This window comes from Hypanus sabinus, chromosome 18 (genome assembly GCF_030144855.1).
Source record: "Hypanus sabinus isolate sHypSab1 chromosome 18, sHypSab1.hap1, whole genome shotgun sequence".
NCBI lineage: Eukaryota > Metazoa > Chordata > Chondrichthyes > Myliobatiformes > Dasyatidae > Hypanus > Hypanus sabinus.
Genome location: NC_082723.1, coordinates 767,752 through 785,016, shown reverse-complemented (window position 1 = coordinate 785,016; position 17,265 = coordinate 767,752). Strand labels below are relative to the sequence as shown.

Below are 17,265 nucleotides of genomic sequence, written 5' to 3'. Positions count from 1 at the left end.
CGCTGCCCGCTTCTTAAGGCTGCGTTCTTTTTATATCTTCCGTCCTTCCCAGGCCTCCTTCACGCGCCTGCGCAGTCCCGCCTCTCTGAACTCCGATCTGAGACGCAATTGGACAATTTGAAAATGGCCGCCGCCGCACTTCCTCTCAAAGCCACGCTGTCCTCTTCCAAAAGAGGACAAACTGCTGTTTGTTATGTGCTTTATATCTGGTACGCAACTTGTTCTTGTTTGTTTATCATGGAAATTAAACGCCTGTGTTTTTATGCCTTGTCGTAAGGTAATAGTCGTGAGGATGTCTTCCATTGAGGTTCATGCTCTTCAAATATTTCACTGTTTATGTTTTTTTTTTATATTTTGCAGTAATTAATTCATTTTCCTGGTCTGTGCTTTCATTTCAATATAGAATTCCGTACTTTGTACCAGAATTGCACATGCACCCGTGGAATAATATATCCTGTCTCCGATTAGGGAAATATATCCTTAGTACTTTTATCGTCGTGGTGGATCTCTGTGGATGGTCAAAGTGACGATGTTACGATCAGTGGTTCAAAAAAAAATCATTACCACTTACTGATTGCCTGACAGCCTATCCAGCAATCAGCGGCCAGCTTGAATGGCTGCATCTGCCAGCGCGTCGACAGGAGGAGGTTTCTTCAGAAACGATGAGGGAGGAAGTGAAGGAACTCACTGAGGGAAATCTTCTCACCAGAGGCGTGTACAGGAGGAAGATGACGCTCACATGCTGCAAGCTCTAACTGAGGATATCTTCAAGTCTACGGACAGGAAGGCCACCGGAAACGAACTGCCAAGAACGCAAATGTTGAAAAGTGCCTGCCCAAAGCGTGTTCGTACCTACGCGCAGTGTTACATACCCCGTGGGTATATTGTGAATGTCTTATGACTATAATGTAATTCAGTATCTGGTGAGCATGATATAATGGTCTTGTGATGGAGTGGTGATGTAATTTCCCGCCAGTTTGAGATCACGTGATGTAATTTTCCCGCCAGTGAGAGCTCATGTGACGGCCTGTTCCAACAGGTATAAAACGAAAAAGCCTTGCTGTGACGCAGGTCAGTTCGTCGTTGAATTCTTCAATGACTTCGTTATTCTGCGTATTCGTCAGATGACGCAGTTTTGTTTTAAAGTGGAGTTTTACATTCTGTCTTAAGCCTCAAAGGTTATTGCCGGCAGTTTCGCCACAACGCTGCCAGTTTTAGTTCAGTCGGAAAGTGAAGAATTTACCAAAGTACAGAAAACCTGAAGGTCGAGAAAAGTCGGAGTCGGAGTCGTCGGCGGTAATACAGTCCTCGTTCAGAGGGTAGTGACGTGCATCCGAGATAGCCCCTGCATTGTGAAAGCAGAAAGGGTTGGGTGCCGCGTTGCTCGCGAAAGAAGGTCAGTTCCTTTAAGCCGATTTTATGTCCGTCGTAAATCCCTCGGTTGAGGCATATTTCGGTTGGGATCAGAAGTAATGTCACGTCGTCGAGAAATTTGTTACTTCAGAAAATCATCTCCTAATTGACTGTGTAAATGATTTGTCAATGATTTATCGCTTTATGAACTGTGTTCGCATTTATCGCTTTAAGATCTGTTCGAGTTGCCGTATAGCAGTTAACTTCCGGTTAAGTTAGTCGTTTGTTTACTCTTCATTTGTTGTTGAGCTGAGTTTAAAAAATGATTTATTTGTTTATAAAAAAATACCTGTCGCAATTCTATATTCATTGTTACTATATCGTAACAACCGGCAATAGCAAGTGGAGCTGGCACTGAGAATGCTCGGACAAACGTGACGTGCCAGTGGAGGACACTTTCAAAACGGAGACAGAATCTCTTCCCGCCGAATTCCGACCATATCGAACTTCAAACCCCAGCTGAATATCCCCAGGCCATTCCACAGTACGAGGAGGATGTAAGGGGAGATGGACAGGAATAATGATGGCAATTAGCCAAGACGAAGAAGACTGAGAACGCACAATGTCCAAGAGACAACTGGTTGGCGAAAATAAAAGGAAGTGAAAGAAAAGGGCAGAACATCAAACAAACAGAAGCAACCCCTCCTCGTTGGAAAATGAAATATGTATGAGAATGGAGTTCTGCCGACCACCCCAACCCCTGCCCTGGGATACTGGGTGAAGCAGCGATGCCATCAGCACCTGGCTCCAGGAGACTGGCAGTAGCACTGAACCCTATCAACATCCGTCTCCGGAAGGACAGAGCAGAACAGAAGCAGTCACCCCGAACTCCCACCCTAACACATACACACACACCCGCAGCCAAACTAGAATGAGCAGTCCACCCGCATCGCTGAACCTGTGAGAGGATCATCTTCGATACCCGAGCCTTCAAACAGGCAGCATTTTAACAAGGCGGTAGGCATGACTGCTCAGACAGAGTACACTGGATGAACTATGCCTCAAGTTGTAATCATTGACATAAACCTATTATGCCTGAACTTGTGCAGTGTGAAGAGAACAGTCTGATGTGTGCAGTTACTTTAAATCCAACAAGTACCTTGTTGTGACAGACAAGCTTTGGGATGGATGTCACGTCACTTACTTCGTTAACAGAAACCATGGTGAACATGCATCAGCTATGTGAAGGAAGAGAGAAGAGTCTATAAAAACCCGATAGAGAAGATGCGAAGCCGAAGTGTAATTAAATACATCATCTTCTTGTAACGCGAACCCCTCCCCCATCACCACCACACGTCCCCCCCCCCCATACTCGCACACACATTTCTCACATCATATCAAACTGAAGCCTTCAGATCTGTAGCGCACGGCTCAAATCAATGGAATGAACTTCACATGACTGGACGCTTTAATGTTTTCAGTCAAACGCTGTGTGTTAATCACAAAGACAATAATGGTATTGTTTGTACAGACGACAGAAGGGAGTAATCATACTTGTATGTACAACATGGTCTGTCTGTTTCTCTGATCCACAGAGACAAAGAACTGGAGAAGCAGAGTCTAGTTCTGGTCATCTTATTAGATGATTTAGCGAACCTATTTCAGGATTTGTTATATATCAATATCATATAACTGAATTCCTTTCCTGTAGACACAGAATGCCATTGTTCCGGTTGCCGGAAGCAACAGCTGATTTCGAAGGTGGATGACACTGTCCAGTAACAGCTGGGAAACATTATGTGTAGACTCCTGGAATGGGGCCGATGCCAATGTAGTCCTCAGGCAGTCGGGAACTGTCCGGCTCGTTCGGCTCCAGCGACGCTTAAAATTACGCAGAGCGAATATGTCACGTGCCAGGATGAAGTGAACTGGACACGACGCTAATCACAGTCTAAGCTTTTATTGGAAATAAAAACGACCGAGGCTATTCGTCTATTGTACACTAAACACTGAACACAAGGGGCGTTAAAATTACTTCGTGTAATTAGGTAATCACATCAAACTAGCCCCTTAAAGTAACTCAAAACTCAATGTCGCTGTTTGCGAATAATGTACGTTTCCAAACATTTTATTACAGTACATAGCCCTTCTACACCATCTTCTCCAATTATCCGTGGGCAGGTTTGAGGCGAACTGCTGAAGGACATTCAGGTTTACAATCGTAAGTCTTTTCTCTCGTTCCAAAACTCTGAACTTTACTTTGTAAGGGAGCCGAAGTGAATGTTGGTGTGCGGTATGGCAACAGAAAGTTACGAAGCGTAATTTAGGTTAACAGGAACTCAAGTATTCTTTACGCTACAATGGGAGTCAGGAATAGTTTGAAAAAATTGAAACAATTGAGGAGGGTGAATCGGTGTTGAGAAGCTCAACAAGCGGTAGTAAGGTTAGGAATAGTCACTTGGCATTCCTGACAGCTGCCCATGTACCAGCTCAACGGCGGACAACTACAGGTTGTCTTTTGGAATAATTTACAGTCTCAGCGAGGGATCGTTCCCTCCGCGACTGCCTGGTCCACATGTCCCTCCACACAAATCTCCCCATCTGGCACTAATCCCTGCAAGCGTAAGTGCTATACCAGTCCCTACACCTCATCTCTTACCACCATTCAGGGCCCCAAACAGTCCTTCCAGGTGACGCAACACTTCACTTGTGAGTCTCGGTTGGAGGGACATCTCATATAGCGTTTGGGTAGTCTCCAGCCCCTTGGTATGAACATTGAATTCTCCAACTTCCGGTCATTCCCTCCCTCTCCCTTCCCCGATCCCACCTTCACTCTGTCTCCTCTTCTAGCTGCCTATCACCTCTCATGACTCTGTCTACTTCTACTACCCATAGTGCTTTCCCCTTAGATTCCTTCTTCACCTGCCTATCCCCTCCTTGCATCCCCTCCCCCACACCTTGATTTTTGCTCTGATTGGTTTTCCACCGTTCCCCCACCTTCTTAATAGGTTCCCTGCCCCCTACTTCTTTAGTCCTGTCGAAGGGTCTCGACCCGAAACGTTGACTGCTTCTTTCAACGGATGCTGCCCGATCTGCTGAGTTCATCCAGCTTTTTTATACGTCTTGATTTGATCACAGCATCTGCAGTGTACTTGGTGAAGTTACATCTGTTTATTGCTTTCATCATGACAAATGTAAATTAAACAATGTGTGAGCTGCTAACGTGCAGGAATAAATAGCTGCTCACTATTCACTCACATTCACACACAATTAACTGACCGGCGAGAAGGAATGACAGGTTGAGTAATTAGTCCATTTTCTCACTGTCACTCTGCATCGGGTAACCGATGATTACGAAATCACACTTCAAAGTTGACTGCAAGTCGACGGACAATGCCAAGGTATTTGTCAATTTGATACCATTATATCGACCAGACAGCAGATTGCACTGTCCTCAGCCTAGAGAGAGCAAATTAATTCTCTTCTGCGATAATTCCACTCAAGGACACTGGTGAGCCTGACTGAGCCCCACCCTGCGGGGTCTTCCCGTCGGTGTCATTCCGTGGGTCTCACTTCGTGGGATATCGAACTCGGACTTTCGGCGGAGGCAGCGACGCTGGGCATGTGGGGAATATACGTCACTACAGGACCGCCTCTGGCATCATAGAAATGAAGCTGGAGGACATTATAACACCATATGACCATAAGATATAAGAGGAAGTAGGCCTTTAAGCCAATGGAGTCTATTACGCCATTCAATCGAGTGCTGAAGCAATTCTTCCAGTCATCCCCACTCCTATGCCTTCTCCCCATACCCTTTGATGCCCTGTCTAACCTTTCTTTCTCTGCCCTAAATACGCGGTGACTTGGCCTCCACTGTAGCTCGAGACAAAAGATTCCACAGATTTACCACCCTCTGAATAACGTAATTTGTCCGCATGTGTGGTAGTGCCCTCCTGTCCTAGACTCTACTGCTGCGGGAAATAACTTTGCCATATCTGATCTGTTCAGGCTTTTCAATATTCGGAATGTTTCTATGAAATCACCCCACTTCACCCCTATTCTCCTGAACTGCAGGGAATACAGCCCAAGAGCAGCCAGACGTTCCTAGTACGGGAACCCTTTCATTCCTGGAATCATTCTCCAGAAGCTTCTCTGAACCTTCTCCAATGTCATTATACCCTTTCTAAAATAAGGAGTGCAAAACTGCACATAACACTACGTGTGGTCTCACAAGTGCCTTATAGAGCCTCAACATCACCTCCCAGCTCTAATATTGCTTACCTCTAGAAATGAATGCCAACATTGCATTCGCCTTCTTCACAACTATCTCAACCTGGAAGTTAACCTTTAGTGTACCTGGCACAAGGACTCCCAAACTCTTTTTATTTCTACATTTTCATCTCCCCGTCTAAATAATAGTCGTTCCGTTTATTTGTTCCATCAAAGCGCATGGCCATACACTTTCCAATACTGTGTTTCATTTGCCACTTATTTGCCCATTCCCCCAAACTATCCATGTCGTTCTGCAGACTTCAGGAACACTACCCGCTTCTCCACCTACCTTGGCGTCATCGGCAAATTTAGCCACCAATCCACGAATCCCGTCCATTAATCATTGGCATACATCGCAAAAAGCAGCGGTCCCAACACGGACCACTGTGGAACTCTGCTGGTAATCGGCAGCAGGCAGAATATGATCCCTTTATTCCCACTCTCTGATTTCTGATGATCAGCCAGTGCTCCACCCATGCAAGTTACTTCCCTATAATTCCATGTCCTAAGCGGCCTTATGTGCGGCTCATTGTTAAAGGCCTTCTGGAAATCTAAGAACACCACATCTGCTGCATCTCCTTTGCTTAACCGACTTGCAACTTCCTCAAATAATTGCAGTTGGTTTATCAGGCAGAATTTTCTTTTCAGGTCACCTTGCTGCCTTTGGCCTGTCTTGTCATGTGCCTCGATGTATTCCGTAATCACATCCCTAACAATCGATTCCAACAGTATCTCAATCACTGATGTCAGGCTACCACATGTGAAATTTCCTTTCTGCTGCCTCCCACCCTTTTTAAATCGTCGAGTAACACTTGCAATTTTAAAGTCATCTGGCACAATGCCAGAATCTATCAATCCTCGAAAGATCATCTCTGCAATCTCCTCAGTTACTCCTTCTGACCCGATGATGCATTCCATAATGTCTAGGAGATTTATCTACTATCAGACCATCTACTATCAGGTGCTTCCTGTGTACCTTCTCAGTCGTAATTTTCAGTACACAGACATCACTTTGCTGACATTCTTGAATGTCCTGTTGTTACGTACTCGTGACACATAACAGTGGTACCCTTGTCACGTGACTGGGGTTGAAGCTATACTGGACTTGAGGTAATGGTCTTGTGCTGGTGGAGTGATGTCATTTTCCCGCCAGTAGAGATCATGTGACAGGTTTTTTTTACAGGTTATAAAAGGAAGACTCCACCCTGTGAGGAGGGGCAGTTCGTGGCTGGATTTGCCAAGTTGACTTCATGCCACTGCGTGATTTAATGTGATGACGCAGCTTAGTTACCTCCAGCGTCATTCTGGTCCTATATCTACCCTCGACACTCTTTTACCTTCTATGTACTGAAAAATCCTTTTCCGTAGGAAAGTAAACAGAAGGTCGGCCATTAAAGGAGAAGGTGTGGAATCGGCCCTAATATTCCCATCTCGCAGTCGGGAATGTTCAAACATTCAGATATTCACACGATCACTCTGAGTCTGGGTCTCGGTTCCGGCAGAGACTCCAGTTCCTTCTTTCCGGTCTCACTGAGTTTATTATACCCCAGTCTGAAACAGACGTAAGAATAAAATGAAACAAACAAATCACACAACAGTCTCCATTACAGGGGATTGGGGTTAATGCTTCAACATCACTCACAGACAAATATCACCAGAAAACCTATGGATCAGACGATATTTTATAATAATAAACATTAACACAAACACTCACCGGATCCATTCTAGACACGGGAGCATCAGTACGTTGCGGCGGAGAGCAGGAACAGATAGGTCTGTGAGCAGGTTGTAACTCAAGTCCAGTTCCGTAAGTGATGGGTTTGTACTCACAATGAAGACGGGACTCTCGACACCAGAATCTGTGAGACCCACATTGTTCAGCCTGGAGATGAGAGAGAGTGAGGATGAAGGACACAGAGAGACGGTACAAATCCCCAGTGTTTAGCAATGACTCAATTAATGATCACATTAATCTTCAGTGTCAGGCATCCAGTGACTGTAAACACAATCTCCCACAATCTGGTACTTACACCAGTTTCTGTATTTTACACTCCGGGTTCTTTAGAGCTGCAGACACCAATTTCATTGCTGAATCCCCCAGTTCATTATCACTAAGGTTCAGCTCCGTCAGTGAGCGATTTGCATTGAGAGTGGAGACAAGATCCTCGACAATAGAATCTGTAAGACCGACCACCTTAAGCCTGTTGATGAAAGAGAGTGAGGGTGAAAGGACAAAGAGAGACAGGAGACGCTTCAAATATCCTGTGTTCACCTGTATCACAATTACTGATCACTTTAATGTTCAGTGTCAGACACGCAGTGACTGTAAACAGAATATCCCACAGTCTGATACTTACTCGAGTTTCTGTATTTTGCACTCATGGTTCCTCAGAGCCGCAGACAGAATTTTCACTCCTGAATCTCCCAATTTATTACCACTCAGGTTGAGCTCCGTCAGTGACCGGTTTGTACTGAGGGCGTAGAAGAGATCCTCGGCACCAGAATCTGTGAGACGAACATTGTTCAGCCTAGAGATGAGAGAGAGTGAGGGTAAAGGACACAGAGACGGGAGACGGTACAAATCGCCAGTTTTTATCAGTAACACAATTACTGATCACATCAATGTTCAATGTCAGACACCCAGTGACTAAACAGAATCTGTCTGGTACTTACCACAGTTTCTGAAGTTTACACTCTGGGTTCCTCAGACCGACAGACACCAGTTTCACTCCTGAATCTCCCAGTTGATTGTCACTCAAATCCAGCTCCATCAGTGATGCGTTAGTACTGAGAGCGGAGACGAGATCCTCGGCACCAGAAACTGTGAGACCGACTTTTTCCAGCCTGGAGATGAGAGAATATGAATGTGAAGGACACAAAGAGACAGGAGATGGTTCAAGTCCCTAGCATTTATCATTAACGCAATTACAGAACACATTAATGTTCAGTGTCAGACACACTGCCACTGTAAACACACGATCTCCCACAGTCTGGTACTTACCCCAGTTTCTGTATTTTACACTCCGGGTTCCTCAGAGCCGCAGACATCAGTTTCACTCCTGAATCTCCCAGGTCATTCCTCCCAAGTCTAAACACAAACAGACATATTGATGAACAAAGTGATACAAACCGTGGCAGTGCGGGTATTTCTTTCTCTCGGAAACTTCAGGAAACATTAAACCCTTCAGTGAATCACTGATCGGAGTTCCCATCACTGTCAGTATCCCTCACTGACCAGTTCCAGGAAGTCACCGAATGTCAGAAATGTAGCCCTTCGGCCGATAATGTTGTGCCGACCCTTAAACCCCGCCTCCCATCTAACCCTCCACCTTAAATTTCACCATATACCTGTCTACTAGTCTCTTAAATTTCACCAGTGTATCTGCCTTTACCACTCAGACAGTGTATTCCTCACAAAAACCACTCCCTGAGTAAGAAACCCTCCTCTAATATCCCCCTTGAACTTCCCACCCCTTACCTGAAAGCCATGCACTCTTGTATTGAGCAGTAGTGACTTGGGGAAGAGTCGCTGGCAATCCACTCTATCTATTCCTCTTAATATCTTGTACACCTCTATCATGATTCCTGTCGTATTCCTTCTCTCCAGAGAGTAAAGTCCTAACTCCCTTTATCTCTGGTCATAATGCATACTCATAATGATCATTATGATTGTGGCTCCGTAATCTCTCCATGGTCTGTCTAATCGCCGACGGTTAGAAAATTGTTATTGACTTGACAGCATCGGAAGGGGCAGGACAGAAGTGTGGGAAAAAATCCCACAGTGGGGAGATTGTAAATCGGAAAATGTCTTTGGGAGATTGTGGCAGAGACACCACCTGAGGAAAAGGGAGAGGAAGGGAGAACCAGAAAGAAGAGGTGGAAGGGGAAGAGTGCTCCCACAGAAGGAAGGGGATGGGGCAGAATGGTTCCAAAGGAGAATACTGATGGTAAAATGTAATTGTACAAGGCGATATGATCCAGAAATTGATTGCACGGGAGGAGTGGTTCTGAACTAAGGCTCACAAACGGGGAAGGAGATTTGCCCAAGGGTCTGGCTACCTGGTAGTTAGCACAGACACGCAGGTGGAGCTATGGTGATAGTCACACATAGGAAAGGGCAGGGGAGAATAATCTCAGAAAACTCTTCCTTTCCTTCTCTCTTGGGCAGACTGTTGTCTGCCTCTTTTCCCTCACCGGGAAGGGGGTGTGAAGCTCTGAACCGCCCGCTGCAGTCAGTGTCAGTCTGGGGTAAGTAACAGCGAGAAGGAACATTGTGAATGGACATGTCTCAGGCAGCGAGAAACACGGCCAATCCTGTGATTTACTACCATTAATCCAATGACCGTTTTTCACTGATCTGATGAAGTCTCCAACATCCATTAACAAGAATTCACTTACAAGTAGTTGTTGTGGAATGACTGACCGATCTCCTGGTCGTTTGCCACAATTCTTCACACTGATTTAATAAAATTTTACCCAAATCCCTTGACATTGAAACAACACAATGGAGCAGTTTTACAGTTCAGAGTGAGAGATAAATCAAGTTACCTCAACTCCTGGCGCTTGTGCAGCCTGAGTCCCAGCCGCTGGATTCCTTCATACTGAATGTGGCAACGATACAGGTCGAGGTGTTTTATTGTATCACAGAGTCCGATGACATAAGACAGGACTTCGCAGTCAATCGGGGTCAGTGTCATCATATCGAATGAAAGTGCTTCCACAGATCCCAGTGCGAGCTGAACCAGAACTCGATTCTGAGACTCAAACAGGTAGTGCAATGCGTTCAGGAGTCTCCTTTTACTATATCGAAACCCAGTGTTTCGACTATGACGTTGAACCTCCTCCTTCACCCAGTCAATCACCCGGCAAGTTGTTTGATAAGGAAATGGACCCAGAAACTCCACCAGGCCCCGAGCTGTCAGTGGGGAGGAGAGACCAGCAACAAAACGGAGAAATACTTCAAATCGCCCATCTGTTGTGCTGTGGGCTTCAGTGAGGAATTTCAGGATACCCCCGGCATACGGAGTCAGGAATTGTGCGAGAGCGGCTACAAACTCTTGGATGGTGAGGTGTGGGAATGTGTACACCACGCTCCGGGCAGAATCCTCTCTCTCCAAAAGCTCCATCAGGAAGCCGGACAGGAACTGGGAAGGCTGCAGATCGTACTTGATCAAATCTCCATCTGTAAACACAATATTCTTTGAAGACACTCCTTTGAAGGCCATCTGACCAATCCTGAGTAACACATCACGGGGGTTCTCAAACTCACGGCCGTGGTTTTTTAGGATGTTGTAAATATAGTAGGAGTACAGTTGGGTGATGGTCTTGGGAACTCGCTGTGGGTCTCTGACTCTTTGTGTGAAGAATGGGCCTAGTGCCAGAGCGAGGATCCAGCAATAGGAGGGGTTGTAGCTCATGGTGTACAGGATCTTGTTTTCTTCCACATGTTTGAAAACAGCTGATGCCACCATCTGTTCTTCAAAATACCTGAAGAAGTATTCCTTGCGTTCCTCGCCCACAAATCCGAGGATTTCAGCCCAGACACTGATCTCGGCCATTTCCAGTAAATGTAACGCAGTGGGGCGGGTGGTCACCAGCACTGAACACCCTGGGAGCAGCTTGCCCTGGATTAAACTATACACAATGTCGGACACTTCACACCACCACTCGGGATCTGGGCACTGGTGCTTGGGTTCTGTATCTCTCCGATTGTCAGAAAAATCGATTCTGTGATTGAATTCATCCAAACCATCGAATATAAATAGCAATCCCTCTGGGTTCTTCCAGACCTCATTCAGTAAATTCCCAAAGTAAGGATATTGATCCAGAATCAGCTCTCTCAGGTTTATTCTGCAGTTAATGGAGTTTAAATCCCGGAATTTGAAACTGAAGATAAATTGGAATTGTTGGTATATTTTGCCTGTGGTCCAGTCATAAACAGTTTTTTGTACCATTGTTGTTTTCCCAATCCCCGGGCCTCCAACCACTACTGCCGAAGTCCCAGATTTGGATTTACTCCTGGAATAGCTGCTCTGGAATAACTGATCGGTCCGGATTTTTTCCAGCTCTGTGCGGAGATTGTTCTCTCTCCATTCCTCGTGGTCTCTGCCTCTTGCCAGCAGCTCATGTTCCACCAGTGTCCGATCTCGAACAGTAGAAATGACCGTGAGCTCAGCGTATCGATCAACCAGCTGGAAAACCTTCACCTTCTCCCGCATCAGAATCGTGTTCACTCTCAGTTTTTCAGTTTGTGTCCGCAGAGTCTCCTTGTGTTTCTGTTGAACATCTTCCATAGTAACAGAGAACATAGTCAAAATCTTAAATGGCTCAACTGACAAAGAACTTTATAATAGTATTTCAACATTCTGTATTTGGGATTACATGATTTAATTCAATGCTTCCATAGACAGAAAGTAAAATTCTATTCACAGACACCGGAACTCACAGCGATGGATGTCCCACAACATGTGCAATCCTCATATTCCAGTACTAATTGCCTGTGAAAGTGAACATTCCCCTGGTATCCATTTGCAATCCTGACTGCACGTCCGTTATAACAACATATCACTATATATGAAGCATTGTTTGTATCATTAACAGATTATGTTAATGTTGATCTGATGTGGAAATATTGAGAACAGTGCATTTTGACAAATCTGCACACTGGGGAGTAACAGGTGTCCACTGCTCTTGCATCAAAACAGGAGCAGAATATGGGTGAAATACTCATGTCACGCAGCATCTGTAGAGAGAACGACAGAGTCGTTTCGAATGGATAATCCATCGGAACGACAGGAAGGAAAATGGGCCGTTTTCAGTCTCAGTGATGGAGGAGGTGGAGAAATATGGAAAGGTATCTCTGTGGATTGAAGAAACCACAAGAGTCTCAGTGATGTACGACGTGTTTGTAGGAGTGGGTTGTGAAGTATTGGCAACTGCTACAGAGCAGTCTGGCAATAGGGGTGTGGGGCGCTGTATTAAGAGGCTTCTGTCTATCAGAGTCAACCATGGATGTTGCGTGGTAGCTGCCTAGATACGCACTCCAGCACCCTGTGATTCTCTCCACTGATGCTGCCTGACCTGAGTATTGCACGCATATTCTGCTCCTGTTAAAGATGTAGCAACCTACTTCTCTCCATGAGTATAATGAGTAGGCAGAGACGGATACAGCTTCGCACCAAAAGCGTCGCGAGAGCTGCCAGACTGCATTGAATGCAATTTAGGACTGCTTTACGGACTGCAGGTCCAGATTTTTCCCTCTGGGTTTACTCCTAAAATCTTTCACATGAGGGGTATAGCAGAGGTTTCAGATCAGCGTTTCTCTTCTATTTAATGAGCTGCCACTCACAGCTGACAAGCCCGAACTGTCCGAAGCGAATGGTTTTCAGGCGCCAGCAAGCCGCCTTTGCCCCTTCCCCAGTCGGAAGAAACGATTCCTCCAGGCTTAGTAGCTCAGCCACACGTGATGACCAGAAGCTGGATTTGGTTGTCAGAGGCCATTTGAGTCGCACGCCATTATGTACATTTAATAGGTCGTGGGAACTTATTCCCACTACCACCCACGGGTATAACAAACTTAGACAAGCAAGGGTCGCTGCATTCTGACAACAACAAATCTGTAAATTGGTTTATTATTGTCACTGGTATTGACGTGAAACGGATGAGTTTTCTGCGTGCGATCCAAATAGATCATTTCATCATATCGGTGCAATGAAGTCGTACAAGGAAAAGCAGAACAGAACAGTACGGGGAAAGAGAGTTACAGTTGCCGAGGAAATGCAGTGCAGCCAGACAATAAGGGCAGGCCAAAGGACAGAAACATAGAAACATACGAATTATCATGGACAGGTTATATCTTGACTGAATACACTGCTAGATTGTAGAGTTCAGCACCTAAAACTACAGTGCTCTGCAAAAGTCTGAGGCACATATACTGTATATAACCAGGGAGACAAAGACTTTCGCAAGTATATGTATGGGATGCAACCTGTTGTGTCACTTTTAAACATCAGCTCAAAACATTTTTAATGAACCATGCTTAAAACTGAAAACAATTTGTCTTTTATTTTCTAGTTTGCACTTTATTCCATTGTAATGCAGTTTGAACGACATCAACTGAATGAAAAGTGCTTTACAAATAAGTTATTGTCATTTTTGTTTATTTTTTCTCAGCCCAAACTGGCAAAACCTGAGGTACCTGCATAGCCAAGCACAGTCATTTCGTGATTGATGGGAATATCGGAACTATCCGAGAGTTGTTTAGTTGTGTCTTTCCGAAGATTTATTTAAGTTTTGCTGTGCAGAACAAATTGCCTAGTACTATAGTTATTTTATGATGACTTCAGTTGTCGATATTACCATTGGAATAATGAATACCTGCTCATGTTCCACGGTCTTTCTATATCCTCTTTTAATTCAGCATATTTCTGGTGTTTTTCTCTGATTGATTTATGTACGTTACAAATGTGTGGAATAGATATATCTATTTAATATGTTGCTTTTCATGTTTATTCTGTAAAATTATATCCGGGCAGGTATTATAGAAACTTAGAAAACCTACAGCACAATACAGACCCTTCGGCCGCACAAAGTTCAGCCGAACATGTCGCTACCTTAGAAATTACTAGGCTTCCACTTAGCCCTCTATTTTTCTAAGCTCCGTGTACCTATCCAAAAGTCTCTTAAAAGACCCTACTGTATCCGACTCCACACTGTTGCCGGCAGCCCACTCCACGCACTCACCAATCACTACGTAAAAAAAAACAAACAAACCCTGACATGTCCTCTGTACCTACTTCCAAGCACCTTAAACCAGTGCCCTCTTGCGGCAGCCATTTCAGGTTCTGGGAAAAAAACCTCTGACTATCCACACGATCAACGCTTATCATCATCTAATACACTGTATCAGGTTTCCTCTCATCCTCCTTCGCTTCAAGGAGAAGAGACCGAGTTCACTCAACCTGTTTTCATAAAGCATGCTCCCCAATCCTGGCAACATCCTTGTAAATATCCTGTGCACCTTTTCAATGGTTTCCACATCCATGGATCGTGGATCGGTCACAGTTTGAATGTGAAGCAGGTTTGTATTTATGGAGTGGTATGGTGTCTTGGTCATTTTGTATTTTATAAGCAGGATTTTGGTAAATCACGAGTCTCAAGGACAGCTTTAATTCTGTATTGATAAGAACTTTAAATAATCACCTACTATGTTATTTTGACTCTTAATGACACTAGGACTATTTATATATACAATTCTAACGTCGTGCATCTCGTTACTAATCACTATTCACTTAGAGAAACACAATATAATTACGGAAGAGCAGAAGTGATGCAGTTGGGGTATAAAATTATTTACCAAACAACTGATCATCGATTACGATCAAAAATTTGCCACTTGATTTTGCCTGTGTAAGTAATCAGATTGTGGTAAATTGCTGCAGGATCCTGTAATGTGTTAGATTGTCTATGGTCTCGCTTGGCATTATTTATTTTTATCGTCCTGAATTTGTTGTTCTTTTATTGTGTATTTTTGATAGCTATGTTTCAACTACCTGGTCCTGTATTGCAACAAGCATCCCCTCTGTTTCTAAGCCAACTCTGAGCCAGGCGTTCAATGCTTCCTGTCGACATCAAGTCTGCTGAGAATGTGGGAATGTCTTCCTTGGAGGTTCATGCACATCCTTTGTATAACTTTTTTCTTCTATAGTACGTGGGGGCTACGACATTCTCAACGATTCAGTAATAGCGTCTTCTCCTCTGCCATCTAATTTCTGACCTACCTAAGCAGGAGCTCTGTGAGGCAAATATGCAGGTGAACGTGTGGCAACATCCGGCTTGTGACCGAGACCGCTGGAGAACGCTGATCCACGGAGCAGCCAAAAAGTTTACAGAAACCGGAAGAGCGATTGCTGAAGAGAAGGGAGACGCAGGAAGGATCTACCAGCCAAGCTGTCTGTTATTTCTCGTCTTCATGCTGTCCGAGGTCCTGTTAATCTAAGTGCGCTCAAGTGCACATGGCGTTTTATAAACATTGTTATTTAAGTTCTTATTTTTCTTTTCAAATTTTCCAGATCGTTTTCAGACCTAGAGATTATGCCAAAAGAATACATTTATATGGGCACACGGAGTGCTTATTGCCATTGCTATATTTTTAGTATTGAGCTCTGTCTGGCGGATTTCTTAAGCATTGAAGTAAATTCTGCTGCAGGATTTCCCTTTATCACACGATGATCTATTTAATTTGCTTGTTAATAGCCTAAACATACTTATGCTTAATATTCATTCATTTTTGCATTGAATCCTGACGCTCTGTTTTATATTCCGTTAGCTCGTTCGCACGTTTCGTTTCGTTATGGTTAATGTTCTGTAATTATCTAACCCAAAGTTCATGCTTGTATCTTTGGAAATTAGTTATATTATTTGAATTGATTGTTTTGGCTTTAGTGATGCAAGAGCGAATAATCTGAGATCATCCATCTACAGAATGTGTGTTTGTCTTTTTTTCTGATTTGATGCCCGATTTTTATCCGACCTTGTAAATTCTGACTTTTGTCCGATTCAGAGAGCATGTTCAAAGGCTGAAGAGGATATAGTGGGCTGAGTGAGTCGCTCTGGAAAATGCCTCCATTTATTTTGATAACGGTGATTGTTCCTTCATGGTTGTAAATACGGTGATTATTGTACGCCAGTGCTTCATCAGATGTAGAAATTTCACAAGTATTTGGTAGATTTTGTATACAGTAGGAATTTTTATTAACCATTAGTGAGAGACAGCATCAAATGTTCTTTGTTCGTTAATCTTATAATATGAAAGATTTCTGCTTTGCATCTGCATTTGACATAAAATGTCATAAGTTATAATCAGCTGTTCTTAAAACCCTGTCATACCCTAACAGGATTCTTTCTGTTCTTCTGTAAGCATAATGTGGCTATTTCAGTGACTGGCTATTAGTTACGAGGTGCACGATGTTATAATGTAATATATCTATTTTTATGGCTATTGAGAGCCAATAATAACATAACAGGTAACCATTCCATGATTTTATCAATGCAGAATTAAAGTTGTCCTTGAGACCAGTGGTACATACTGTCCATCCTTCTGTATTTCCTGCCCCAGGGGAGTATGAGAAGACAGAATGCCCGAGATGGTTTAGGATTCAGCAGCACGGCTTTAGCTGAGGGAACTAGCGTCCTGTAAATTGATAGAATTTTTCCAAGAGGTGGTAAATGTGATCGGTGAAGTTGCACTGTTGATATTGTCTCCTTGTGTATCAGAGTGTTTGACAATGTCCCACATTAGAGGCTCATACAGAAAATTAACATGCTGGAGAACTATGATGTGTTGGCCGTTTGGATTCATAATTATCTTCCCCATAGCAGATGGAGGGTAATGAGACTTAACCTGGCTAGAGTTGTTTGACCAGTGATGTTCCCCGGGGGACCACACTGGGATCAGTCATATTTTTATTTATAAATTACTCAAAATAAACTGTTGCTGGGAGGGTCAGCAATTTTTTACAAAGATTGGAGGTATTGCACATGGAGCAGATAGAAAATAGATTACTTGCAGACATGCGAGTAGAAAAGACTTCTGGTGCAAAAAGTAAAGTGTAGCAAGTTTGAACGTTAATACTCAGT

At 43.9% G+C, this 17,265-nt stretch overlaps 1 protein-coding gene across 1 annotated transcript in view; it reads right to left on the bottom strand.

Moving 5' to 3' along the window:
• Positions 1-4,380: 4,380 nt before the first annotated feature.
• The window catches only part of LOC132407275 (NACHT, LRR and PYD domains-containing protein 12-like), a 37,569-nt gene continuing 24,684 nt past the window's right edge, over positions 4,381-17,265 (bottom strand). Inside the window, exons 7-13 of the mRNA XM_059993548.1 lie at positions 10,177-11,914; positions 8,630-8,716; positions 8,302-8,472; positions 7,986-8,156; positions 7,659-7,829; positions 7,343-7,510; positions 4,381-7,179 (exon numbers count right to left, since the gene is read on the bottom strand). Coding sequence (XP_059849531.1) covers positions 7,092-7,179; positions 7,343-7,510; positions 7,659-7,829; positions 7,986-8,156; positions 8,302-8,472; positions 8,630-8,716; positions 10,177-11,914 — 2,594 coding nt within the window. The 3' untranslated portion in view covers positions 4,381-7,091. The remainder of the gene's footprint in view (positions 7,180-7,342; positions 7,511-7,658; positions 7,830-7,985; positions 8,157-8,301; positions 8,473-8,629; positions 8,717-10,176; positions 11,915-17,265) is intronic.